Source organism: Ovis aries, chromosome 2, assembly GCF_016772045.2.
Source record: "Ovis aries strain OAR_USU_Benz2616 breed Rambouillet chromosome 2, ARS-UI_Ramb_v3.0, whole genome shotgun sequence".
Classification (NCBI taxonomy): Eukaryota; Metazoa; Chordata; class Mammalia; order Artiodactyla; family Bovidae; genus Ovis; species Ovis aries.
The window spans coordinates 247,647,456-247,674,825 of record NC_056055.1 but is presented as its reverse complement, the minus strand read 5'-3'; the positions used below and the strand labels follow the sequence as shown (position 1 = coordinate 247,674,825).

The window sequence follows — 27,370 nt, the reverse complement described above, 5'->3', positions numbered from 1 at the left end:
AACGGCACAGGGGGGCACAGCTGTAAGTGACATGGTCCCTCTAGGAGCTGCCCGGTAGGACCTCCAGGGTGCAAGGGGCCTTCAGCCCGCTCTGCCCGTCTCAGGCCCCCGGGAGGATCCAACTCTGTGGCAGCCAGTGACCGTGGCAAGGCTTCGGGTGGGGGAGGGCGCAATGGGGCCCCGAGCTGACTCTGGGAGGCACCCACCCAATCTCGGAGCTAGGACACCTCCCCATTCATTCCCTGGCAAAGTCCTCGGGGGTTCAACCTTTCGCCCAGGTGGTGCGTGGCAGCGTTCCACCCGAAGACAGGCTGTGAAAGTCAATTATTTGAAACCGGGGAAGCCAAGGCCTCACAGGCCTCTCAGAGCAAACAAGCTCTTGGCAAGTTCAGAGAAAAGGAAACAGGATTGAATTTCCCCTCGGGCTCACCTGGGGGAGATTCAGGCTGCTTGGTGGTGGGGGGGGGGGTTGCGGGGGGCATCTGGGAGCCTGGTTCCAGTGGTAGGCTTCGGGGGCAGGCGTGCTTTGGGGCTCATTCACGAGAGCCCCCTGAGACATCCTACTGCTCCCTCTTAGCAGCTGGTTCTAGGACTTGGGACGTCTAAGGTTGGGCAGTCCTTCTTTTGGTCTGACTCTCTTCCCTCCTGCTATAGACCCAAAGATGACAGGTCCTTGACTGCTTGCCCTTGACTCAATAGCTCAGTTGAGGAGGAGCTGGGTTCAGGTCCTGACCCTGCCACAGCTAGTCAAGTGTGCAGTGGGGCTGGACTTCCCTGTGCCTGCTCCCCATTGGTAAATGGGGCAGCAACAACACCCACTCTCAGATGGTCAAGTGCTAAATCTTACAGAAAGGCAAGGGCTGGGGAGAAGTTTGTTCTGTGTCTGGTCTTCATTTTTGTCCTCTGTTAGAGACTTACAAGGGAAGGAAAGATTCTTTGGACTAAATACATCCCTCACTTTGCAGCAGCCCCATAAAGGGAAACCCTTTTCCCAAGAAGTGTAGCTAGATCCCCCCACAACAGTGGAGCCCAGGAGGACAGGTTCCAGGAGACGGATTCTGGAGGGTGCAGCTGGAAGGACTGAGGTCACACTTAAGGAAATGCCCACCCGCTAGTCTCTACAAGTCATGAGGTCTTGGGTGGAGGGTGGCAGGGAGGAAGATTAGCTAGGGGCCAGGGTGGGATTTACTCCAAGAATGTGGTGGAGGCAGGAGGATGGTGTGAATGACCTCCCCAGTCCAGTCCCAGGAGCTCCTGCCCACCTGTTACCTTCGGCTGGGGCCCCTGAGCCAACCCAGCCAGCACCAGGGGTCAGTTAGGGAGAGTCCAAACTTAGCTCTTCCTCTAGCCGAGACCACTGGCAAACATGCTCCCACTTCCCATGCCAGTCCTCTGAGCTCTTAACCATCTGTCTCTTCAACTCCAGAGCTAACTAGGAGATGGGAAATTCGGTAGCAGGGCCCAGGAGCCCCAGAGCAGCGCTTCTCAGCCCTAGCTGCGTGGAAGAGTCACATGGGGGAGCTTTAAAAAACCTCACTGCCCAAGTTGCCCCTCCAGACCATTACATCAGAAGGGAGCAGTATTTATTTGAAAGGCTCCCCCCGAGGATTCTAGTAAGTGGCCCAGGATGAGAGCCCAGAGTCAGAGCTGTGGGTATTCCATCACACGGATGCCTGAGCCACACGCTCCCAGCTTCCGCCTCTTCGCCTGCAAAACCGGGAGCCATGAGATGGCAGGATGGCAGCTTAGGAGGGAGAGCATGCGAGAAGGTGCCTGGGGCTGAGTAGGTGCTCGTTAAGTGCTCGTGAAAATAATCGCAGCTCCCGTCATGGAGCCGTGCTTGGTGCCGGGTTGGCACGTCTTTTTCCACAAGGAGGGCTGCCTTTGTCCTGGTTTTGGAACGGGCAGGTGTGTCTGGCGGTGCTGGAGGAGGACCCTGCCTGGTTCTTGTCTGGGCACATCTTGGGTAACCGTCAGCAAACAGTGACTCAGCCGCCGTGGAGCCCCTTCCCCAGCCAGGCCCGTCTTCCTCAAGTTTCTTCCTGCAGCATGTCGGGGCCCACGAGGAGGCAGCCCGCACCTGTGTCCGTTTTCCTTGGGGGTGAGGGACAGCGAGTGTCTCCCTTGCCTTCCTGTCCTCAGAGCCTTGCGTCACTTGGGCACCTGCCTGCCTCCAGGTGCTGGAGCTCAGAGGCCACAGGGCCAGTGTGAGCTCGCCCAGGATTCGGACTCCCGGCTCGCTGGTCTCCAAAGCCACGTCTTGCCAGCCACCTCTAGTTCCACGTGGGGGGCACGAGAAGGGCGCTCCAGCCTCCAGCCTGGCTGACGCCACTCAGTTCCTGGCACTTGGCCCCCCCCCCCTCTTTTTTTTTTCTCCTTCCCAACTCCCAGGCCTGCAGTGTCTTCAGCTGAGGGGTGGCAGCCAGTAGAATTGCTTCCAGGTTTGCAGGGGAGGGCTGGGAGGGATCAGGGCATCGTCAGAGCTCAGAGCGTGCGTCCTGCGTCAGTGACCCCAGGGCTTAACTACACAGCGGCTATACTGGCAGCACCCTTTGCAGAGCCCTGTCTGGGAGGCCTGCTGTTGGCCACCCTTCCCCCCATTGCTCACATACCCGAGAGTGTCCACAGGTCTCTAGAGGAGGGCCAGTGTAGCTCTCCCACTGACTTGCTGTGTGACCTCCGGCAAGTCACACTCCCTCTCTGGTCTCGGTTTTTTGCAACTATAAGTTGAATCCTAATGAGTTGGGACTCTCAGGTCTCCTAGCTTGAACCAACAGACTCTCTTGACAAAAGGATTTCAAACATCAGAGACCAAGTTCACCTGGGAAAGCCTCCCCTCCCCACACAGAGAGGTCAGGGTGTGCCCTGGACCTGGGATCGGCTCACGCTTCGCCTCTCTGAGCCTTGGGGTCTTCTTCTGCAAATGGAATGATAGTCGTTGCCACATGTTGCCATGGTTAGGGAAGTTCACTTATTCACATTTAAACAGTGCCAGGCGCATAGGAAGTGCTTCCTGGGGGCGGTAATAACAGCTGGGAATGGTGTTTCCGCTTTCCAGAGCCCTCCTCTGTACAGTGGGGGTAACGGTGCCTACCTGGTGGGAATACTGCCAGGATTAGATGAGACCATTGTAAGTGCCTGGACCTGGGTGCCTGGCAAATGGTCCCTGTTATTGTCAGATGAATTATGTGCATGGGTGTAGCTGAGTTTCCCGTCTCCACCCCGCACTGTGGGAGCGGGGCGATAGGAGCCGGGAGGTGGGGGTGAAGGGGGTGTCACCATGCTTATGATACCAGAGACATTCTGTCCCACGAGTCCTGAGCGCCCGGCCCCAAGGCCCTGCCGTGCCCATCTCCACACTCTCAGCCCCCAGCCGGGGACGCACCAGCCACACCCTCGCCCAGCCCAGCCCTGGCCATGTTCTGCACTCAGCCTCCCCTCCACCCTCCTGCCTCCCTTGGGCAAGAGCTCTCAAATGCTAATTTATGAAACCTGTCGACTTGGAGCCCAGATCCGCCGCCCCCCAGGGGCGCCCTTCTGTCTGCCCGTCTGACTGTCCGCCACACGTAGCCGTGGGTCCGGCTGAAGACTGGGCGCCCCCCGGCCACTGAGGTGACACCATCCACCTGGCTCCTCCTGCCATCAGGCACCACTTAAAGGGATGTACCCTTCAATGCGGAGGGCCAAGGCAGGGCTGGGATACTTTCAGAAATGGAAATGGGACCCATTTGTTTATGATTTATTCCCTGACACTTAACGGGAACCCGATGGGACCAATAAAAGTCCTGCCTCACCCAGCTCCCACCTCAAAAGTGGCTGGAGCCGGTCCAGTTCTCCGGAGGCAAAAAGCATCTCAAAGTGGAGCAGGCCGCTGCGCCCCCTCCCTTCCCCGGCCCCCGGCCTGCTCACTCAGCTTTGAAAGGCTGCTCGCTGTTCCCTAGATGAGCGGGGCTGCCAGGCTTTCCAGGCTGTGGGGCAGGAAGGCAGGGGGGCCCTTGCTTTCGAGGTCCAGAAGGTTCCAAGGAGGGTTTGAGGAGCGGACTAGCATATTCTGGGCTCACGATCGGCCAGGAGCAGGGGCCGGCGGTGGAAGAGAAATCCAGCTTTCAATTTTCCCCGAGAGAAAATCGAGTGCATGAGAGACAGAATAATTTTCCAGTGTGCAGACCCTAAGTAAAACCTCCTTGAGACATTGTGAGTTATTAAAGAGGAGGAAAGAAAAGAAATTGTAAAGTCCGTTTGCCTTCAGCAGAACGGCACAATGCACTCTTAGTTCCAGGGGAATCTAATTAGAGGGCAGGCGGCCCGGGCGGGGTGGGGGCGGGGGCGCCCCGTGGCCCTGTGCGAGGAGGGCTGTAAGGGTAACAGTCGGACTCTGGGGGAGGCCTCCCCTTCCCAGCATCACCGGGGTTCAGCTGGCTTGGATTCGAATCTTGCATCCGGGCTCTGCCTTATCTCTGAGTTAGAGCCTTCGTGGGATCATCTGTCTCCTCATTTCAGAATGGGAACGATACAGTTCCTTTCTGCTCGTTGTCAGGATGGGAGGAGGCAATGTATTTAATACCATCCAAGCTGGACACGGAGCCTCCCTGGTGGTTCAGAGGGTAAAGAATCTGCCTGCCGTGCCAGAGACTCAGGCTCGGTCCCTGGATGGGAAAGATCCCCCGAGGGCTTCCCAGGCGGCGCTAGTGGTAAAGAACGTGCCTGAAACACAGGGGGTGTGAGAAACGTGGGTTCTATCCCTGGGTCGGGAACATCCCATGGGGGAGGGCCTGGCAACCCACTCCACTGTTCTTGCCTGGGAAATCCCATGGACAGAGGAGCCTGGTGGGCTACAATCCAGTTCAGTTCAGTTCATTTCAGTCGCTCAGTGATGTCTGACTCTTTGCAACCCCATGGACCACAGCACTCCAGGCCTCCCTGTCCATTGCCAACTCCTGGAGTTTACTCAAACTCATGTCCATTGAGTCGGTGACGCCATCCAACCATCTCATCCTCTGTCATCCCCTTCTCCTCCTGCCCTCAATCTTTCCCAGCATCAGGGTCTTTTCAAATGAGTCAGTTCTTCACATCAGGTGGCCAAAGTATTAGTGTTTCAGCATCAGCATCAGTCCTTCCAATGAGTATTCAGGCTACAGTCCATAAGGCTGCAAAGAGTTGGAAATGACTGAAGCAACTTAGCACACAGCACGCAAGCTGGACACACGCTGGGCCCCTGGGATTGTATATTTCTGTCCTTCATCTGCCACCAGTGTCCATCTCCACACCACGGTCACTGACACCTTCCGACTCTCCAGGCACCTTGATCAAGCCCCTCACTTTCAGAATCCCTGGACCATCTCCCCCGCTTTCACCAGTGACCCTCTGAAGGTAGCCACCAGGTGCCCTAGGCGCCTGGTATTACCTGTCTAGTTCAGCTTTTGAGGTTGCCAAGCCATCCCCGCTCCTTCAATGCACCCGCCCCTGACCTCTTGCAGGATACGTCAGGTTCTTTCGGTAGAAGATCAATTCTTTTGTTCAGAAATATCTAACAGGAAATAAAGGTCCCAGGAATTGTAAGCACATGTGCTCATAACCAGCGGGACCGTGGCTGACAACGGATGTGGGTCCTTCCATGGGACTCACGTTGCACGGGATCCAGACCTTCCCACCGTGTTCCCCTCTGTGGCGACGGCTGCAGCCCCTCCCCCAACGCCACCCCAGGCCAGACAGAGCGCGCTGGTCTGATCAGCAGCCCTGTCTCAGGGCGATTTGGAGCGAGCCCAGGATGGCACTGCGGGGAGAGGGGGAGAAGGCAAGCATGTAGAGAAAGAGGCGTCGGCCTGCGCTTCTTCCGCGCTGTCCCGGGCCTTGTCACTGCCCTCACCCACTGAAAGGGAGATGGGGGCAAAGGGGTCCAACCATGTGCTCAGACTCCTGGTGGCCCAGGTCCAAGCCCTGGCCAGCTGTGTGACCTTGGGTAAGTCACTGCCCCTCTCCGAGTCTTGTCCTTAGAATCAGTTCCGTATCAGTGCCGCTTTGAGTCTCGTGGGAGGATGTCAGTTACGCGTGCCTAGCACAGCCCTTGGCCAGGTAAGACCATCGCGAGGGCCTGTTATTGCTGCTTCACCCTCATGGAGATTTATCCCCACTCGGTTGGGAAGCTGGGAAGCCCAACGGCTTACCACCTCGAAGCATGGTTTTGCCCTCTGAGAACCAGTGTGTTTCCAGATTCCACTCCCTCCCTGCTGGTTTCATGGACCTAATCTATGGCTGTCCACGTTTGGGGAAAATAACATTATTTATTCTATCAAGATTCAGCAAACTGAGCCCAGAGCAATAATTGTCCCAGGGTGTGAGTAACAGGTTTTATTTTTATTGATCAAAAACATTTTTTTTTATCAAAAACACATCAAACTAGAAAAGGCGTAAGCAGCAGGATCAAATTGGATTTTAACTCCTTTAAAAACAGGCTCCTCCAGCCACCCATTTCCAAAGGTGTTATTCGCAGGGAGACTCTCGCAGTCCAGGGTGGCCAAGGGGTTCGGTGGCAGCCGCAGAGGCTGTTTTGCAGCATCATTCAGACGGCGCGTTAGCATCTGGGCCGCCTCCGAGTGGACCAGCCATCTGGATGTGGATGGAGGGATTCAGTGGAGTACCTGTGTGTCGGTTTACGGAGCAGCGATCCTCCAGACCTCTTGGAACTGTTCAGCTGGCTAGCTGGGGCTTTCAGCGTGGTGCCAGGTGTCTGACGATGCATAAATACATCTCTAATGAGATCATTGTGCACGGTGATTCCAACCTAGTCACCAACGAGCACATTGGCCTGAAAAGCAAGCCTTCGTCGGCATCTGTCGGAGCATTCCAAGTCATAGCAGAGATCTGAGCATGTTGGAGAGGGCTGTGCATTCGCTCCATAGATGTGCATTTATTCACTCATTCATTCATTCAGCAAATCTGTGTTGAGCTTTCTGAATGGGCCAGGCTCTCTTCTGGGCACTGGGGATTAAAGCAGTGAACAAAATCCTTGTTCTTCTGGAGCGGAAATAAATAACGACTCTCCAGATAATTCAAGCTGGGAGGCTGGAAGGTGGGCCAGGGAGGAGGCAGGTGTGGGGCAGGGTCCCTGACTTTGAAAACCATTTAAAGTCGCTGTTTGGGTGGGCGGCAGGCCTTTCCCCTGCTAGTAATAGTGCCCACCCGATTGCTGATGGTGAAGGGAGAGGTGGTGGGAGAAGGAAGGGAGCTTAGGAAGGGAGACAGTGTAGCTAGAAGGAGCGGGAAGAGGCTGGGGTGGAGCTGGGACAGGCAGGGCCCTGTGTAGGGCTCCAGGCATGCCAGTGGTCTGTCCGGGCTCTGATGACCCAGCCACCATGGCAGGTCGCAGGACCACAGAGAAGAAAGTCCACCTGCTGAGCTGACCCCCTGGCTGGTCCTCTTCGGGCTGACCGTCTTCTCCCTCATCATTCTGAAAAAGACCTAGGGTTTCGGTGCCATGAGAGTCTGCGGTCTCTTTCAGCCTGTCTACTCCCATTCTGATAAAAGTAAGAAGACTTGTATGTTTTTCCATTTCCCTGGAGCAGTGTGGTTTTTGTTTGTTAGCTGTTGTTACTTTTCTCTGAATTTCTGTGGAGCAATGGTTCTCAAAGCACGGCCCCCAGCAGCAGAGGTGGCGTGGCGTCCCCAGGGAACTTGTTGAAAATGCAGCTTCTTAGGCTCCACTTGCTGAATCAGAAACTCCCCTGGGCGACCCAGCAATCTCTGTTTCATATCTGAGTCCCCGATAGCTCAGTCGGTAAAGAGTCTGCCTGCCATGCAGGAGACCCCGGTTCGATTCCCGGGTCGGGAAGATCCGCTGGAGAAGGGAGAGGCTGCCCACTGCAGTATTCTTGGGCTTCCCTGGTGGCTCAGCTGGTAAAGAACCCACCTGCAATGGGGGACACCTGGGTTTGATACTTAGGTTGGGCAGATCCCCTGGAGAAGGGAAAGGCTCCCCACTCCAGTCTTCTGCCCTGGAGAATTCCGTGGACTGTGTAGTCCATGGGGTCGCAAAGAGTCGGACACGACTGAGCCAGTTTCACTTTCCCGAGGATTCTGATGCCCTAAAGCTTGACAACCACCCTTGTAGGCGCTGCTGGCAAGGGCGTTTGGTTTAAGTTTCCTTAAAATCCATTCGTTAGCTTTGGTGTGGGACCCACCTGGGCTGAAGGGAGGCTTTGCCACTTAGTATCCGAGCAGGTCTCCGCCCTTTCCTGAGCGTTCACCAATGAGCCCCGGCTCCAAGAGATGACTGAGAATTTCATGCAAGGACGCCACGTGTGTTGGCTTCCTGGCCCGGAGCAGACCCTGGATAAACCGTAACGCCCCTGCCCCTTCTGCCACTGGGTCACGTGATGGACGGGGACCACCAGAAAAAGGCGAGAGTGTTTCACAGGACAAACACTGTTCACTTTTGAAAGAAACCAACCCCACCAACTCTAAAAATCATGGAATCACAGCATCCCAGCATCTCAGAACCATGTGATGTTAGAGCCAAAAGAAGGGAAATTCGTCCTGCCCCCTCTTTTCTCAGGGAGAGAGACAGAGGCTCACAGAGGTCCCTGGCCCAGGTGGCACAGCCAAAGCCACTGCTCTTCCCTCCACCGCCTTCCGGCCCCACCGCCTGCCTCCTCCCCTCCGCTGTCCTGCCTGCTGACTCATTTTGCGGGAGGAGCCCCAAATGAGCCCCAGCCGCTTTTTGCTGTTATCTTCTGTAACTGGACATCTCGTCCATTCCGTCCTCTGCTGTATCACCCAGAGCTGGTTCAGAAACTACACATGTTCGACCCCTATGTGTTGAGTGGATGCTTTACTGTCTGGGTGCAGGAGCCTGGACAGAGAGAGAGGGTCCTGGGAAGCCCCTTGCCCTCGAGGCGGGTGAGTGACATCCTCCCGCAGACCCAGCAGCGTCCCAACCCCGGGACCCGGCTCTGAGCGGGTGTCTGCCTCGAGACCAAGTTTTCCCGGGCTGGGGCGTCCGCCTGACATGATACGTAACAGTAATTAAGAAATAAGCCGCCTTGCCCAGCTTCACAGCGATCATTTGGCTAAGTAACTACCATGGTCTAGTGCCTCAAAAATCACCATTAGGGTACGCTCCTTATGGCCATAAAATCTCTCGTTTTCTGCCTTTCATCAGCCTCCCCCTGCCATCTTCGCCTTGCTTTATTTATACATTCGTCCTCAAACAATGGCAATAAACTCTTTCCCAGAGTGTTGCAAATCAGAAATTTGTCCACATTTTTCCACCACCTTCCACTGTGGACCTGCTCTGCCTGGGAACGGCCCAGCCGGGCCAGCTGGAGGGGCTGGGCTGCCATAGATTGATGGGGGCACAACAGGATGAGGTTGCCGGGGAGCGAGGCTGGGGAGGGGCAGTGGGAGAATGCACCGTGAAAGGCCCGCTGCCCAGCGACCAGCCGGAGACACAGGGGATGGGGAGAGGGGAGGGGGCGAGGCGGGGAGGGGAGGGCAGGGTTGGGAAGGGGGACGGAGGCGCGAGCCTGCCCACCCCCTTCCCCTAAGAGAGGGAGAAGGGTCCGGGACCACTGGCCAGGCAGCACGTGGTGTGCACCCCAGGGCCACGAGGTCCATCCTTCCTTACCCCCACAGGAATCAGATGATCTTGGGGCATCCCGTAGCCCACCCTGCACCCCCTCCTTAGCAGCCCAGTCCCCCCCGAAGCTCCTTGCTACCCTCAACCACCAGCATTCTCTCATCTAGCCACAGATGCATGTCCCAAGCCCTACTGTATGCCAGGAGTTGTGCTGGGTTCCGGAGTGGGAAGTGATGCATAAATCAGATACCGTCCAGCCCCCTTCTCAGGCTCACTCTCAGAGACCCAGGAGGACCTCTGGCTTTCAGGGATGGGCAAAGGAGGCCCAGAGAGGGTTTGGGACTTGCCAGAGTCACACAGCAAGTTGGAGGTGAAGCCAGCCACACACAGGTCAGAGTTCCAATCTGGAAGCCCCCTGTCTTTTCAAACAGCTCACAGGCTCCCTGGGAACCCTGCTCTGGGTAAAGTAATAACCCCTCCTCCAGCTGTGGTCTCAGCTGCCTGTAGCAGGGGTGAGGTGGCGCGTCTGGAGGGACCCTCTTTATTTTAATCTGGAGTCCCCAGGGGCAGCGAGACGGGGAGACGGGACTCGGGTGGGGCCTCTGCTGCTGGTCCGTGGAGGGGGAAGTCTGTCCTGTTAGGTGGGTTCCCAGGTAAAGCTTTCTGTCTCCAGGGAGGGAGGCCGGCCTCCATTAAGCAACTTTAAAGGTGCAGCTTGTTTTCCCAGCGATCCTGGTTCACCTTCAAACCCACGTCCTAGAATCAGCTCACAGCCCTGTCTGCCTCTAACAGAGTGGTTCTCTTCTAAAGGAGCGAGATTCTCAGAAATCCGCTTGTTTTCATGGTAGTGGACTTGAATTGCCCCGGCTTTTGTGTGTGTGGGGGGGTGTCCCTTAATGTTCCATATGATGTTAGAGTTTTCTGGGAGGCCCATTCAAAGAAAGATGAGGGCGGGGTCAGATGGACACTGGACAGCCAGAAATGAGTCCTGAGGGGAAAGGGATCAGTCCAGGGTCCTGAGAGAGAACCTGTGACTCGGGGGAAACTTGAGTCGTTTCTCCTTGTTTTGCTGATGGCAAGGTCCATAGTGTTTTTGTTCAACTGACGGCTGCAGTTCGTATTGGATACTGTTATTAAGAACATTCTAGGAGAAGGCAATGGCACCCCACTCCAGCACTCTTGCCTGGAAAATCCCACGGATGGAGGAGCCTGGAAGGCTGCAATCCATGGGGTCACTAAGAATCTGACACGACTGAGCGACTTCACTTTCACTCTTCACTTTCATGCATTGGAGAAGGAAATGGCAACCCACTCCAGTGTTCTTGCCTGGAGAATCCCAGGGACAGGGGAGCCTGGTAGGCTACCGTCTATGGAGTCGCACAGAGTCGGACACGACTGAAGTGACTTAGCAGCAGCAGCAGAGTGATAGGAACACAGAGGTGTGCCCAGTCACCCCGCCCTGGGGTCATGCCCAGTTATAGAAGAAGAAATATGTCAATAGATTAGAACTTTAAGAAATCCCCAGTCTTATTGCGGAGGCATAACCTCTACTCTGGGGTGTCCCCAGCTTGATGGAGGAGACCTAGGTCCCATTCTCAAGCAGTTCAAATAAACCTCTTACAGACTGGATGAGAAGGCATATTCATAAACAGAACACAGGCCTTAAAACTTAATTGTTTGTCCCCAGCAGGAGTCAAGGCCACGGGGGGCAAATGGCACAGGGATTTCAGGAGGGTATTCAGGGTGTGGTAGTCATGGAGGGCTTCCTGGACTAGGCAGGCTTCAAGTCTGGGCTTGAAGGATGGGGGAAGTGGGATCTTAGGAAGTGGTGTGAGGGCAGCATCCCAAGCCTCTGCAGGGCGTGGAGGCCTGGCCACAGCCTGCAGGGGGGCACGTTTGGGCCAGGACAGGGAGGACCCTGAATGCCAGGCTCACAAGGGCCACCTCGACGGTGAGGATGGGGCTTGGGCACAGGCTGCCCGGGCGCAGCCATCAGTCTGCTCCAACTCCTCCTGAGCCTCTCCATCCACAACACAGGGCTCAGGGAAGTGCTCGTCTCTTCGGGCTGCTCTGGGGCCACATGACTTGCTACAGGAGCAGCGCAGAGCTCCAACCACGGGCAGCTCTCTTCGAGTTTACTCTCCTGTGGCCTTCATGCAGTGGCAATAATAACTAACATATACTGAGCACTTACTGTATACTTCTGCTATAGGAGGCTCTGTGTGGTCACAGAGCCCAGCCTTTGGGGTTCCATGAGCCCCGGGTTTAAGCCCTTTCTCCGGGCTGAGCCTGGAGGCAGGAGGGTTGGTGGATGGAACCAGGCTCTGAAACCCCAGGTTCTCCACCCCACTTCCTGTGATGGCTTTCTAGCGGCTGCAGCTTTGAGGAGGGGGAGAGGGGAGTCAGGAGGTGGCGGAAGGGGGTCCAGCAGGCTTGGCTCCCTGGGCATATGGTCTTTTCACAGCAGCTTTGTGGGGCGCGGACGGGTGGCCAGGCTGCCTTTCCCTCCCTGCCATGCAGGGTGGCTGCATCTGGCTTGCCGGGGCCCCAGGTGCTGCCGTTTCCCCTTGGCTGGTTTTGAGGCCTCGCCCCGGGCCTCCCCGGGCCAGCTTCCTGGGGGCCGGCCGCCCTGCTTGGCCTCTTCGGCCCTGCCAGCGTCAGTGCCCCAGCTGGACGGCTCAGCTGAGACCTTTGCACCCTCTCCTCTCCGTGGGCACCACGTGTGTCTGCGATGGCCCGTCCCCGGGGGTGGGATGCGGGGTCTGTGCGTGTGACTGTGTGTGTGCGAAGCCCCCAGCGTGGGAGGATAAGGAAGAAACGACAGAGGCATTCAGTCACTCATTCACGCGTCCCTTGTGCTTGGTGCTGGGCGAGCGTGCTTACCTCCAAGGACCGCTGGGATAGGTGGAGTTCTTGTATTCAGGCACCGGCAGTGATAACAGTAATAACTGACATATATTGAACACTTACTGTGTACATGGCAGTGTTATAAGCCTTGTCTTGCAGTAATTCAGCCAGTTTTCGTGTGTGACGACTCTGTGAGGTCTGTGCTATGGTTTCCCTCATTTTGCAGAAGAGGAAACTGTGGCCCAGAGGAGTGAAGCAGCTTTCCTGAGTTAGTGGGGGAGCAGGCTGTGATCACTGCGTCACGGGTGCCCAGTGGTGTTTCTCAAAGTTTCCATCTCTGCAGCTCCATCCGTACCCTGAGGGGCAGGTGGACGGCGTTTCTCCCAGTGGGCGGATGGGGAAATAGAGATTCCAGGGGTGTGAGTGACATATCCAGGGCCACACAGCAGGTTGAGGGCTGAGCCCAGAGGGCCGGCTCCCCACCTGCCAGGCTTCTGTCTGAATGAGAGGAGAGATGGCTCAGCTCAGCTCAGTCACCTACATTCCCGGAGCTCAGCCTCCAGACGGCTGTCTTCCCTTCTTCCCTGACTCGCATCACTGCCCCTGTTTTAGAAAGGATGAAAATGAGGCTAGAGGGTCAGTTACACACTCAATATCAACGGTGGTGGGAGACAGACCCAGAATTCAAACCCAGGTCCATCTGACCCCACAGCTCCTATCCCGCCCACGTTCTCGCAGTGTCTGCAGCCTCGGTGACACTCCTTGAGAAGAGGCCCCATTGGCAATCCCCCCGTTAGAGCAAACTCTGTTGTCTGCCCAGCACCTACCTTCAGCTCACCCTCTTGCCGTAAGGAGGTGAACCTGCTTTTAAACTCTGTCCCCAGGAAGTCTTTGCCGACTGAGTGCCCTTGGCTCAGACAGCTCCAGCCCTTTACCAACTCTGTCTTCTCCTCTAAACATGATTTGTGCTTCACAATGTGTGGTTCACAATTCAGGGCAGCAGGATCTCTGGATCCATCATGAGGAAAAACATGGCCCTGAATTCTGGAACGGCAACAACACACGGCTATTTCCAGCAGTACTACTTCCTTCTTCCTGGATATGCCCCTTCCTGGCAGGAATGTACGAAGAGTGCCCTCTAGTGCCCGAGGACAGGGCTCTGCTGTGACCACAGAAACCACAGTCAGAGAATACCCCAACGGACACAATTTTTTATAACGCAAGTCATCTACCAAAGGGTCAGAGTTTTGTTTTGTTTTTGGAGTTTGCTGGGATTAGATGGACACTTCCCAGAGAAGAAGTTTTGTCACGATTTCCTCCCCTCCTTGAGTTGGCAGAGTGACACTGGGCGTCAGTCAGTCGCTGAGAAATAGCATAAGATTTGGAGTCAGATGCTTCCCTGGTGGCTCAGAGGATAAAGCATCTGCCTGCAGTGCAGGAGGCGTGGGCTCGATCCCTGGGTTGGGAAGATCCCCTGAAGAAGGAAATGGCAACCCACTCCAGTATTCTTGCCTGGAGAATCCCATGGACAGAGGAGCCTGGCGGACTACAGTCCACGGGGACGCAAAGAGTCAGACACGACTGAGTAACTTCGTTTCACTTGGAGTTAGATAGAACCTATATGGATCCCCACGTCACCAGTGCCTCCAATCCCCTCAGGAGGCCTCTGGGAGAGCAGGACGGAAGTGAATCCATGTGGACAGTTTGGCTGAGCCCCAGCCACAAGGGCGCAGAAGCAGGCACTCCAGACTCAGATGGAGAGGTTGTGTCTGGAAGGCTTCCTGGAGGAGTGGTCCAAAACGGATGGCAGCTCACGCATGCTGAGCACTCACTTGTCCCTGGCACTTTCATGGCCTTAACAGACTCACTCATTTACTCGTTCAGTCATTCACCAAATATTCGGGTGTCCAGTTTATGCCAAGCCCTGGAGATTCAGCAGAGCAAACGCCCACCTGCTTGGAACTTGGACTCGAGTGATGACCAGGATGATGGAGGGGGTGGGGACAGGCAATGAAAAGGAACGTTTAGCACCTCTGACTGTGGTGCGCACTGTGGATAAACCGTAAAGGAAGGAAAGTGGCTCTTGGGGCAGGGGGAGGGGATTCCCATTATTTTCCATATCGACACACGTGAAGTGTGCAGAATCCAGGCAAACTGTGTCAGGGGCCTGTGCTTTTCAGTGCCCCTCTTTGGTGGCCTGCTGCAAAGGGCAGGCCAGAAGGAGGGTGAGGGGGTGCTCCAGGCAGAGGGCACAGCCTATGCAAAGGCTGACAGTTGCTGTGGGAATCCGGGGAGAGATGGACAGACTCTGGGGCTGGACCGGGGTGGGGTGGCGGTGGGCTTGCAGATAAGAAGGACGCTGCATCTCCCGGTTTGGGTGCTGGGCTGGCTGCCTGGGAGGCGTGATGGGAGAGTGAAGGGGTTGTTAAGGACCCCGACGGTCTGCAGTCTGGATGCCTGGGTGGTGCTGAGACGGGTACCCCAGAGCAGTTTGGGCAGAGGAGGTGGACGGGGCGGGGGTCACTTCCAAGGAGGCATAACTTGGGGTCCGATCCCTGCCTCTGTCCACCCCCGGTCCCCCGGCCCCTTGTGAGCGGCCTGGCCTAGACCCCGCAGAGGGACCCTAGGAGCTGCGCACACCACGTGCTGGTCACAGCTGAGCAGTTCGCACAGAGGGACCGGGGGGGACACCCGCCGCGGCCCCTGCTCGCCGGCCCCCAGCTGAGCCATAAATGACTTTTCCATTTTCCGAGACCTGCGCCCTGGCCTGCTTGGTATTCAGGGACACCCAGCCCGCACTCGCCGGCTCTCGGCTCTGCCCGAATTACTTGATTAAAACGCATATCAACTATTATGTGATTCATTTCTCTGCCGCGGCTCCGGGCCGGCCTATGTTAAACTGTAATAAAGGTTGGGCTGGGAGGCTGCGTGGGTGGGGGTGGGGTGCTCAGGAGTGGGATGGGAAGGCATCTCTGAGTTGGGGGCAGCTGAGATGAGGACCCCAAGTCTCAGGGTCTCCCTGCTGCCTTCCGCAGATTTGGGATGAAAAGGATTTGGTTTGGAGGTGGTCATGTCCCTCCTGCCTTCTGAGAGAGAGGTGGGTAGGTCCCGAAATTGTGACCATCCTGTTTCCAGACTTTTCCTTTGGCAAACGGGAGAACAGAGAAAGTTTGAAGGTTGGAGTAGGATTGAGCAGAAGGTGCCTTAGCTTTCATGATCCAAAATGGAATTCTCCATCACCTTGGAATTATAGCAAAGTTGGCTTCCACTGGGCTGGGAGTCCTGAGTCCTGGGTGGTCTTCCCGGCTTCAGTGACCTTGATTCCACCCACCATCTGTAAAATGGGGCTAATCCCGCCTGCTTGACCCTCTGTTGGGAGAGATTGTGTTGGAACATTGAAAGGGCCTGTAAACTGTGGAGTGCGTGTGCAAGGGGAGAGTGGTGACTACTCCAGAGTGTCAGTTTGAAAGGAACTCTGTGATCGTTTTGCTGACCCTTATCCATTTAAGAAGGCTTTACGGAGCCCCTGCTGGGTGCCAGGCCCCGTCTCTGCTGCACTCCTCGATCTCCTGGTCCAGTGGGACCGAGAGACCCAGCGACAGGCCAGCTTGACGTTTCCTGAGGAGCTCTGAAAGCTCCGAGGATGAGACACAAGTGAAACCAGCCTGGCCTGCATGGACCCAGAAAGACTTGCAGGGGAGGAGGGCACCCGCCAGCTGGGTTCTGCCGGATGAGCAGGAGTGCGCCAACGAAGGGTGAGGCGTTGTGAGTAGAGGGGGCTGGAATTCAAAGGCAGGGAGGCATGGGGCAGCCTGGCTGGGTCGTTTAGGAAGCTGAGAGCTGGACAGGGAGCGAGGGGTGAATCTGGACGTGTGGGCAGGCCCGAGGGTGGTGGGGCCTCACTGGCATAACTGAAGCCTTCCCAGTCAGCGGCTGTGAAAGCCAGGGAGCTTTGGAGGAGCGGGCAGAGGCTGGGGTCGAGAACCAGAGGGCTGCCCCCAGTGGTTTTCTGGCCACTTGCATCAGCCCGGCCTGGGCTGGACTCTGGCTGGAGCAGGCCTGTTGAGGCCTCTCCTCTCTTTTTCTGTCCTTGGGCTGCTCTCCAGTCACACGGAGCTGTCTCCCTGTTTTACGGCCGTCTTGGCCCCAGCCCACCTGGGAGTAGTGCTCCTCCAGCAGATGGGAAGTCCCCAGTGCAGGGGGGATGCCTCCTCCATCAGATGGGAGTCTCCTGAGACAGAGGCCATTTCACCCTCCTAAGATTGGGAGGGCTCCAAGGGAGGAAGTGTATTGGACTCCCCACCTCCCTACATGAGACAGGATCTGGGGACCCAGAGAGAGGGTCCCTCACAATATTCCTTGCCTGGGGTCACCTCCAGACCCGTTCCAGGCTCTGTCCCGCCCACTGTGGGGCCTGTCCACCCACAGCTGCTTCAGAGCCGGAGAGGAGGAGAAGCCGAAGCTGCCTGGGAGACTGCTCCCCTGCGGCCCGCCCCCCAAATCCAGCCTCTTTAATGGATGCAAGCCCATGCCCATGCTTTCCACGTGTCCCCGTCCCCATGCTGGCGGCCCAGGCTGCACCCAGAGGCTTTCAGTGTGTGGCTCTCAGCTCCAGCCAGCAGGGCCTCTCTGTGGCCACGTCCACCTAATCCTTTGGATTAATTTACCTCAGAGGCTCAAGGGTTCCCAGGCGTGTGGATGGGGAGGGGCAGCATGCGGGAAACCGAGGTGAGGTGGTGGCATCTGAGTTCTTTGTGTCCCTCCTCTCGGTTCAGTGGGACCTAGAGCACCAGACACAGGCCAGCCTGCTGTCTCCGAGGAGCTTTGAGGGCTCCGAGGACGAGTGGAGAAACCAGCCTGGCCTGGGTGGGCCCAGGAAGGCTCGCCAGGGGAGGACTTTACCCTGTGGGCTCTGCTGGGTGAGCAGCAGTGCCCTGAGCCTCCCTTTTCTCTATCATCATCATCAATAATAAATAGTAATAATAGTAATCCTTCATGTGCCCTTTACAGGCTCCAGGTTCCTCTGAAAGTCGTTATTTCATTCTGTTCTCAGAGCAGTCCAGGGAGGGACGCAAGGATGTAGCACTATCCTCGTTTTTACCTCTGAGACAACACAGGTCCAGAGAGTGGAGGCAACGTGTCCAAAGCCACGCAGCAAGGGAGGAGACAGACCTGAGAATCCAGGTGTCAGGCCTCCCAGGAAAGGACTCTGGACCAGACCAGAGCTGCCCCGGGGGCCCTGCAGACCCCCTCCCAGTGTGTCTTCCTCCCCATCCCTCTCCTGGAACGAGCATGGCTTACTGGTGGTGCGGCCTCTTTCGAGTTACTGACCCACTGTGCTCCATTTCCCTGTTTGTGAAAGAGCCACCAGTGCACTTCCTAGGTCTGCGTGAGGCTGGCACACAGAAGAGTGAGACAGACCTAACGTACGGTGGGAGATCCTCCCCCGGGAAGGGCCGAGAGGAGGTGGGAGATCCTCCCCCGGAAAGGGCCAAGAGGAGGTGGGAGATCCTCCCCCGGGAAGGGCCGAGAGGAGGTGGGAGATCCATCCCGGGGCCTAAGTCACAGGCCCCAGCCCCACTCTCCAGAGCTCTCCCTGCATCTCCCGGCCTTGCTCTCCCAACTCAGCATCCAGAAGGTTGTCACGACAACTACCAGCATCCTACTGCGACCCCTCCATTCTTTTCTCTTTTTTAGAGTGATCGTATTTTTGTCTCTTTCATTTACATTTACTTATTTTGCCCGTGTGGGATCTTAGTTCCCTGACCAGGGATTGAACCCCCACCCCCTGCTGTGGAAGCATGGAGTCCTAACCCCTGGACCTCCAGGGAAGCCCCCGGGTCTTCTCAATCAGCAGAGACCTGTAGGGGCCTGCTCTGCCTTTCCAGGCCTAGGTTTCCACCCGGGTGTCTCTCTGGGCCTGTGAAGTTCCCAGATCTGTGCTGAGTAAGGGGCAGGAAGGACAGGGAGACGAAGGGAGAAATAAACGCAGAATTCCACGAGTCACCTAGAAAGCCTGAAGTCATTGGGATGGCAAGGCTCTGAGGCTGGGCAAGGTCTGGTATCAGAAGTACCTTGAACCTATCCTGCATCGGTCGTTTGCTGATTGCGTGCATGACTTTGATTCCAGCCTGCCCTATTATTAAGGAATATTCTACTCGGTACAAAGGTATCTTTAAAAACCGAATTCAAGGAAACTGATCTTCTTGTAAAGGGAATACACGTATCACTCCTAAAAACAGATGTGTGTGTGCAAAGTCTCTTCAGTCGTGTCTGACTCCTTGTGACCCCATGGACCATAGCCTGCCAGGCTCCTCTGTCCATGGGATTCTCCAGGCAAGAACACAGGGGTGGGTTGCCATGCCCTCCTCCAGGGGATCTTCCCCACCCAGGGATGGAACCTGCATCTCTTGTGTCTCCTGCAGTGGTGGGCCAGTTCTTTACCACTGGCGCCACCTGGGAAGCCCACAAACAGCTGGGACCCATACAAACGAATACCCTGAAAACAACTGAGGTCATTAAATTCTACCGGAGACTAGTGTGGGCAGAAAGAACTTGAAGCCTGTCCTCTCCTTGTTAAAGAGAGACCAATAGTGCTAAAGACATGCTGTCGTTTTGGGTGGCCACCAGCCCTGTGTGGTGATGTAAGTTTGCAGGAAAATGAAATAACATGAAAAACTCAGATCTTGTGCTAGACACATTTCAAGTGATCAGAACCACAGGCGGCTGATACTACCATATGGAACGGCACAGACCTGGAACATTTCCACATGACAGAAAAGTTGTGTTGGATGGCGCTGCTCTAAACTGAACTGAGATTTAATCAGGCTGGAGATTCTCCCACGACAGGGCTGTGCCTCCTCCATCAGACTGGGGCTCGCATCTCCTCCCCAGCCTGACCTCACAGCTCCAAGTTCAATCTCTGCCCGTAGGCGTTGCCCCGGGCAACCCTGCTCCTCATCTCAGCTGCTGTCCTAGCCCAAAGTCCCCAGGAGAGGACAGAGCCGGTTGTCCCATTCCCTGTCTGCGGGCCGGCCTCCCTTCCTGCCAACCTCTGCTTCCTCCTTCTGAGGCCCCAAGGGCCCTCTCTCCTTGTCAATGTCAGAAAACTGAAGCTATGCAGTGAGTTGCAGGAAATGAATCCTTGGGATTAGTTGTATTTGGCTCTGAGCCCCAGCCATGCTGGGGAAGGCACCCCAGATGCCACCTGTGCCCGTCGAGGCCCCCTCTCAGTGATGGGGAGCTGAGCAGCTGGGAGAGGGCAGAGGGAGGGGCTGGACCCACCCCAGGTCCTTGCCTTTAGGGCTGAGACAGGCAGCAATGAAGGCACATCTCCCTTGCCGTTGGTTCCTTGCTACGTAGCGTCATCATCGGTGGCCAGTGAAAAGCAGGGATGACTTCCCAATGGCCATGTTGGCTAAGTCCCTTCAGTCCTGTCTGACTCTTTGTGACTCCCTGGACTCTAGCCCACCAAGCTCCTCAGTCCATGGGGTTCTCCAGACAAGAATGCTGGAGTGGGTTTTCATTTCCTCGTCCAGGGGATCTTCCTGACCCAGGGATCGAACGCAAGTCTCTTATGTCTCCTGCATATCGGGGGCTACCACTAGCGCCACCTGGGAAGATGGCCATGTCAGCAGGATGGAGGATAGGTGATCTGGGGGAAAAGGGGCTTTGCCCAAGACCTGTCAGCCATGGGCGCCGCCCCACTATAGCTTCACCCCCATGCCCTTTGACGCGCCAGACCTCTGCACACACTCTTCCCCCGGCCTGGAAGGCCTTTCCTTCACCTTCAGTTGCCGTCTAAGAAGCTGCACTGGGTGTTGTGTTGTTTTCAGGGTTGGGAGAAGGCTGTCCCTTGTGGGAGGAGCCTCGACCGATTCGGGTCAGCAACCTTTGAGGCCGTTGGTAGGAACAGGACGGGAACCAGGAAAGCAGGGCCTGAGTGTGGATCTGGATGCTCACTGAGACTGTGGGCGCTTCGGTTGCTTCTCTGTGACTCAGTTCCTCCCGTCTGTAGTACAGGCGCATGCACGCTGAGGCTCTGAGGCTCGACTCAGGCTATCTCCCAGAACATGGCCTGCATGCATAGTCTGTGCGTGGCACACGGCTGGTGCTGCGTCAGTGCTCCGCAGGGGGGAAGGAGAAAACATAGCATCCTTCCAGGAACACTGAAGGTGGAGATGGAAAAGGAGGGAGAGGAAAGCGAAGCAAGGAAAGGGAGACGCAGGCGTGGGGAGAGGGGATCGTCCCTGCGTGCTTCCCTGCCTCTCATCCTTGGCCTCCTCTTCTCGCCAGCCCCCTTCTCCTCGCCCCCTCTAGGGCCCCCAGGACTCCTGAGGGCGCGGTCTCAGAGCCCCAGCATGCCCCTTGCTAGCATTCCTTATGCCAGATCAGGGACGGTGAGAGGCCCAGGCTTTGTGGGCAGAGTCAGTTCAGTCCCCAAGGTATGTTCAGCCCTGACTGTTGAGGAGCTTGATCAAGCCCTTCCTGCTGCCTTCCTCTCCCAGACGCAGAACAGGAGTAGGTCCCTGGCCTGACAGCCCATCCAGAGTCAGGACGTGGGCTGGCCCCAGACCCCCGAGCTCTCTCTGCAAAGGAAGCAAAGGCCTTCACCCACCCCTGGGTTCTAGGGTGGAAATTACTGGGGATGATGCCAGGGGGGTGGGGCGGCGGGGAGTCATAGTCATTACCCAGATCACCAGGCGAGGTCTCCCCCTCCAGCCTGGAAGATCACTCAGTGATCCTGGAACGGCGCAGCAAGGGCCTGGGTGTGGAAGTCACGTAGTCTAAACCTTTCATGGCGAAGAATGGGGAATCCGAGACCCAGGGTCAGAGTGCAAGGCATCTGGGGGAGAAGCACGCCTGGAACCTGCGCTCCCTGGCTGCCAGCCCGGGCACAAGCATCTGCCCACTTCCTCGGTCCTTGCCTTTCTTCCTGCTCCCCTTTCACTTAGGTTCTGCAGTGTTTTCCCAAAATGCGATCCCATCGTCGTCTAAGTGATCGTCGTTTAAAGAATATTAAACTGTAAGCAAATTTCAAAAAGAAAACAAAAGTCCTGTCATCCTGAAGGCTCGCGTTTGTTCATCTGTTGAGTGTGGTGTTCCACAATGTGCTATGCGTGCTTTCTCCAAAAGTGGGTTTCGGCTCTGCACACTGGTTTATGCCTTGCCTTCTAAAAGTCACGTTGATTGAGGTACAGTGAATAAATGGGAAAAATTCTCCCCCTTTTGGAGAGTTCAGTTCTAGGAATTTTGACAAATGCATCCCCCGAGTCCTATTCCATGTCCATCCTTTCACGTCAGTGGTGATAACCTAAATGCCCAACTACAGGGTGCTTTTTTTTTTTTTAATGGCTGGACCGTAAGGTATTTAACCAGTCCCCTAGGGTGGGCAGGGAGGAGAAGGCAATGGCACCCCACTCTAGTACTCTTGCCTGGAAAATCCCATGGATGGAGGAGCCTGGTGGGCTGCCGTCTATGGGGTCGCAGAGTCGGACACGACTGAAGTGACTTAGCAGCAGCAGCAGGGTGGGCAGGGAGGTTGCCTCCCAGTCTTTGCTCTGATAAACAGCGCCGTGAGGGACGTCCTTCCTGTACTCAGAGGGATCTGACCCTCAGTGCTGTGGAGGCCTGAAGGTGGGCACACAGCTCCCGTCCATCTCACTGGGCCCCCGCCCTCTCCTGCCCTCTCGCTTGGCTGTAGGGAACCGTCTGGACGAGGGCTCAGACGTGGAGTCAGAACCCGACCTCCCTCTGAAGCGTAAGCAGCGCCGTAGTCGGACCACGTTCACGGCCGAGCAGCTGGAGGAGCTGGAGAAGGCCTTCGAGAGGACCCACTACCCAGACATCTACACCCGAGAGGAGCTGGCGCAGAGGACCAAGCTGACCGAGGCGCGCGTGCAGGTGAGGGGCACCGGGGCCTTGTGCTGCGGGCGCCGTCTGGACAGGCTTCCCCGGTGGCTCCGTGGGAAAGAACCTGCAGTGCAGGAGCTGCAGGAGACCCGGGTTCGATCCCTGGGTGGGGAAGATCCCTGGAGGCGGGCATGGCCACCCACTCCCGTATTCTTGCCTGGAGAATCCCAGGGACAGAGGAGCCTGGCGAGCTCCAGTCCACGGGGTCACAAAGCGTCAGACACGACTGAGCAACTAAGCGTGCGCCACAGCACACACATCATCTGGAGACCAGGATTGAGAGAGGGCGTGGCCAGGGTCAGGGGGTTTAGTGGGCCCCTGGAGTAGGAGTGGGGATTCTGTGGCAAGTGGTCCAGGGACTGTGTGGACAAGTAATGCCCCCAGCACTTGGTACAGAGTAAATGGGCAGCAAACGTTAATCGATTGGCTAACCAATCCTCGGACAGCCCCAGGGAAGCCAGGAGGAGCTGGGAGGACCAAGAACTTCAGGAAGATGAAGGAAGGAGGGATGGAGGGAGAGACAGAAAGGGGGAAGAGGAAAGGGCAAGGGAGGGAGGAAAGAAGGGCATTAGTTCAGCCACAAGAGAGGGGGCTCAGGAAATAGAAGCACTTCCAAATCTCTGAGGAGGGGAGGAAAGATTCAGGACAAAACTTTCCAGAACAGACCTAGCTTCCTAGGATGGGTAATGAGTTTCCTGTTATGGGAAGCATGCAAGCTGCCTGGACGCATATTCTTGGCCAGTTAGAAGCATCCGGGGAAGTGTGAGCAGACTTTAAACACCCTGTGGTCATCCACACCCGCTAAGCGCCTGGTGCCCGATCAGTGGGCCTGCGGAAGGTGGGGCACAGGAAGAGCCATGTCTGTTTAGGGTTCAAGGCCTGCAGTGGGGATGGGGGAAGGACCCGCCTCCTCTCCCCAAGCTGAGTTCTCAGATTGCACGATGTCTGTAGTTCCCTAAGTCAGAGCCTCTGGGGGCCTGGCTGGGTCAGGGGGGCGGGGAGGGGCGGAGGAGGAAGGGAGGCTGATGAACAGCTCCTGTGGGAGCCCGTCTTGGCCTGGCCCCTCCGTGAACGGGGAGCTGAGTCTGCCGAGGGGCTGCCCCCAGCTGCTCACTGGGGGCTCTTCTGTCTTATCCGAGAGGGATCCGAGAGTTCCTGTCGGCCATCTACCTTGTGGCCGCTGCTGGGGGTTCCTCCCACGGGACCCCAGGGAACCTCAGAGCCCCTTGTCAGGCCAGGCTGGCCACTCATCGCAGGCACAGTCACTGAGAAGTGATGCGGTGCCGGGGGTGTGTGTGCAGAGCTCAGGCCTGTGCACACCAAGCCCAGGCTCTCTCCTTCTGGGAAGGAGAAATGGACTCAGCCTGGCATTTGAAAGCAGTGATGTGCCAGAAGCAAACGGGCATTTGAGCACTCCGGGGACCAGCATACCTCCCTCTGCCCACCGCACCCCTCCTGGAGTGGGGGGCCCTGGGCCGCCACGCAGGGAGACCCTGGGGGGTGCAGATGAGCGGCCGCAGCCAGCTCGGCTCATCCCAGCCCCCGCCCCTCAGGGTGACACCCGAGCTGCCGGCCGGGCCTCCCTCCTCCGCCTCTGATCCCCCTGCAGCTGTTCTCCTGGGCACATTCCTGGGTGCTTTCTCATTCCCACGTCTGGCGGCCACGGCTGCTTCCCACCACCTTGAAGCCTGACCGCTCCTTGTAAAACGTCCTGGCTGTCAGGGCAGTGCTTTTATTGGCCCAGGGGACTCAGAAACAGGTGCCACTCAAGGTCTGAGGGTGAGGGGGCGCTGAGAGCAGGGGGAGCAGCAGAACGCAGGCACATCCCCGGCACGGGGGCCAAGGCAGCCGTGTTCCACGTGCTGGTCCCCTCGCAGACCCTCAGTGCCCCAGGGCGGGGCTGGCTCTCCCCCGACTCGTGGCCTGAGAACTGGGCCTGATCACAGCAAAGAAAGGATCAATGCACGTTGAGTTTTAAAGAATGAACAGACTGACCGCCCCCCAAATCAAGACAGGAATAATAGAGCATTTGGCCTGGAGAGGAGAAGGCTTGGAGGATGCAGTTGCTCTGAGAGGCCCTGGAGTGGGGCTGGGGAGGGGGAGACCAGGAGCCACAGGCTGGGTTCCCACTGGTTTCTGCCTCTGATCAGCTGTATCACCCTCAACAGATCAGTTTCCTTTCCTGAGACTTAATCTCTCCTCTATAAATAAAGGGGCCAAACTGAATGAGCATGAAGGCTCCTTAAAGTTCTAGGGTCCTGGCTTACTGACAGTCAGAGCCGCCTCGGGAGGTGCTGAGATCACCGTCACCAGAAGTGTTCAAGCTGAAGTGCGATGTCCGGGGGATGGGAGGCCCCAGTGAGAGGGTTCCTGCTGCGGACAGGGCGGCCTGGGGCCTGAAGCCCTCTGAGCTCTGCTTAGATCTTAGGGCTGGATGCTTCTGCGGTCTTGGCCTCTGATTCTAAGAGCCTATAGTTCAGGGGTCTGGCAGTCCTGTGCGTTTCAGGGGCACTGGGAGGTGCCAGAGGGTTCAGATGCCTTGGTGCTAATTCCAGCTCCATCACTTACTCCCTCGCCCTTGGTTTCCTTCTCTGCAAAACGGAGATGATGGTAACAGGGTCCGCTTCGTTCAGAGGACTAAATGATAACATGTAAACAGGCTCACACAGAGTCAGGAAGTACCCTGAGTAGGGGCTGTGATTATTAAAGTTCACCTATTCTTGGTGGGCCCAATTCTGGCCACCCTCGCACCTCCAGGCTTATTCATCTAGCAGTCATACTGGGCACCTCCTGTGTGCCAGGTGCTGTTCTAGGCACCAGGGACCCGGCAGACAGAAAGCCCCGCTGTCACAGGGCTGGCGTCCAAATCGGCAAGGAAGCCGGTAGGCGCAGCTCAGGCAGGACCTCATCACTCGTGTCTCGCCACTTCTGCCTCCCCTCCAGCCCTGCCCGCCAGCAGAGGGTCAGGCACCTCCCTCGGAAACCCACAGGGCACTGTGTGGGGTTATATGGTACCCCAGTGCGGAGATGCCCATCTCAGTCTGCAGGAAGCCCCACCACTGGGAACGGTGGGAAAGGGGCGCAAGGCAGGACACGTGCCTGGCGACCGGTGACTCCTTTCCCCGGAGGGGTCTTCATTTCTAAGCATCTGGGGGCCCGACCCCCACCTCGCAGACATCTTCCTTGCAGGTAAACAAATCTGATTCGTCCTGAGCTCCGAGATTCTGAAGTCTGCATGTCTCTTCTAGAAACAGAGGCTGAGAGCTGAGAGCCCCCAAGGCCAGCCCAGGTGTCTCCCACAAGGCCTGGGAGAACATCCCGTCCTCCAGATGAGCAGCATCCAGGGACCAGGGCTGCGTGCAGCTCATCTGGTCCCAGTTTGGAGCCCTGCTGTTTGCCTGGGGGCAGGCGGGCTAGAGCTCTGAACCGAATCCCATTTGGGAGGCGCTGGAGGGACTCACTAATTAATAACTTAAACTGAATCTTTTCGTTCCACTGGATGACATTCATGATGCCTTTCTCGCATGCCAGGCACGCTTGCTCAACGCCCTACATGCGCTATCTTCATCATCCTTACCATGATCCTAAGAAGAGGCAGGGACAGTCAGTGTCACCATTTTACAAATGAGAAGCCTGACCTTTCACTAGCAGAAGCAACTTCCTAAAGACAGGTAATAAGCGGCTGTCCTAGGACCCAAGCCCGAGTCTGTCTGTGTGCTCCTTTCCTCGGGGCTGCATTGGAAGGAGGGCCAGATGAGACGTTCAACCCAGTCATCAGACTCTTCTTATGGTGTCCTGCTCCCAGGGCAAGAGGTGGAGAGAAGGACCAAAAAGGAGTAATAAAACTCAGCCTCCGTTTTCAAACGACTCAACCCTGATCAAAGATTCTGGGTGGGGCTCTGGGTCCACCACCGTCCTTCTGGGAGCCTCCATTTCTCCACCTGTAAATAGGAAGCTTGCAGTCCGTACTGGCTAAGAGCCCTTCCAGTTCAGACGTCGGAGGCTTTCCAGCAAAATAAGTGTTGGGGATGCTGTTCTAAATAAGCACGTTGCCTGTGTTAACTGCCTTGAGGTCCAGAACCACCGAGAAGGTAGGGGCTATCATTTGTGCGTGTACCCGGTCGCGCAGCTGTGTCTGACTCTCTGCGACCCCACGGACTGTAGCCTGCCAGTCTCGTGTGTTCATGGGGGTTCTCCAGGCAAGAACACTGGAGTGGGTTGCTGTGCCTTCCTCCAGGGGATCTTCCCAACCCAGGGGTCAAACCCGGGTCTCCTGTGGCTTCTGCACTGGTAGGCAGATTCTTTAAAACTGAGCCTATTAGCAACAAAGAAGGTGAGACTCAGAGGAATAACAGAATTTGGCCATCTTAGCTAAGAGTCAGAGGCAGGATTCAAATTCCGGCAACTGATCAGACTCCAGAGCCCCTACTCTTGTGTGATGTCAGTTTGTGAAGATGGAGATGCCTGCTGGACTGGGGGCAGCCCCGTGGAAATAGGACAGTGAGGAAGAAGAAGAGAGAAAGAGAAAGCAAAAGGCATGTCCTCTCCTCCAGGAAGTCCTCCTGGATTCTGGGGGGAGTTGGAAGCCCCTCCTCAGACCTCCTCGTGGCCCCTCGCACGCCAGCCCGTCTAAGCTGACTGTACTGAAGAGCAGCTGTCCTTTGACATGCCTGACATATGGCCAGGCCAAGGGCAGCTTGAGGGCTAGGATCATGTCCTACTCACCCTCTGTCCTTCCTGTCCTGCTTGACGCAGAGTGGAGTCCCGGGAGCGCCTGGAGATGGGAAGGAGGGACGTAAGGAAAGCAGGAGCCAGGCGGCCGAGGAGAGAAGGCGGGAGAACGTTCCCGCCTTAGCTGAGTCCTCTTTATCTGCAGATGACCCTCTCTAAACAAACAAAAGCAGAGCAGAGTATCCCAAACATAAATCCTTCTCCACCGTCTTCAGGATTTGGGCCACTTTTGCAATATCCATATCTTCACGTCCTTAAATAAAATAAAATCAGTGTATTTTAAAATAGACATGCATATCACTCTCA

General features: G+C 56.6%; 1 protein-coding gene and 1 non-coding gene across 4 annotated transcripts in view; both read left to right on the top strand.

Moving 5' to 3' along the window:
• PAX7 (paired box 7) overlaps positions 1-27,370 on the top strand; it is a 107,401-nt gene that overhangs the window by 33,920 nt on the left and 46,111 nt on the right. For all 3 annotated transcript variants that reach the window (XM_060411511.1, XM_027965644.3, XM_027965643.3), the window contains exon 5: positions 22,125-22,324. In XM_060411511.1, the coding sequence (XP_060267494.1) occupies positions 22,125-22,324 (200 nt within the window). The remainder of the gene's footprint in view (positions 1-22,124; positions 22,325-27,370) is intronic.
• On the top strand, positions 7,757-7,829 carry TRNAG-GCC (transfer RNA glycine (anticodon GCC)). Its single transcript has one exon. It is a non-coding gene; the product is annotated as a tRNA-Gly (tRNA).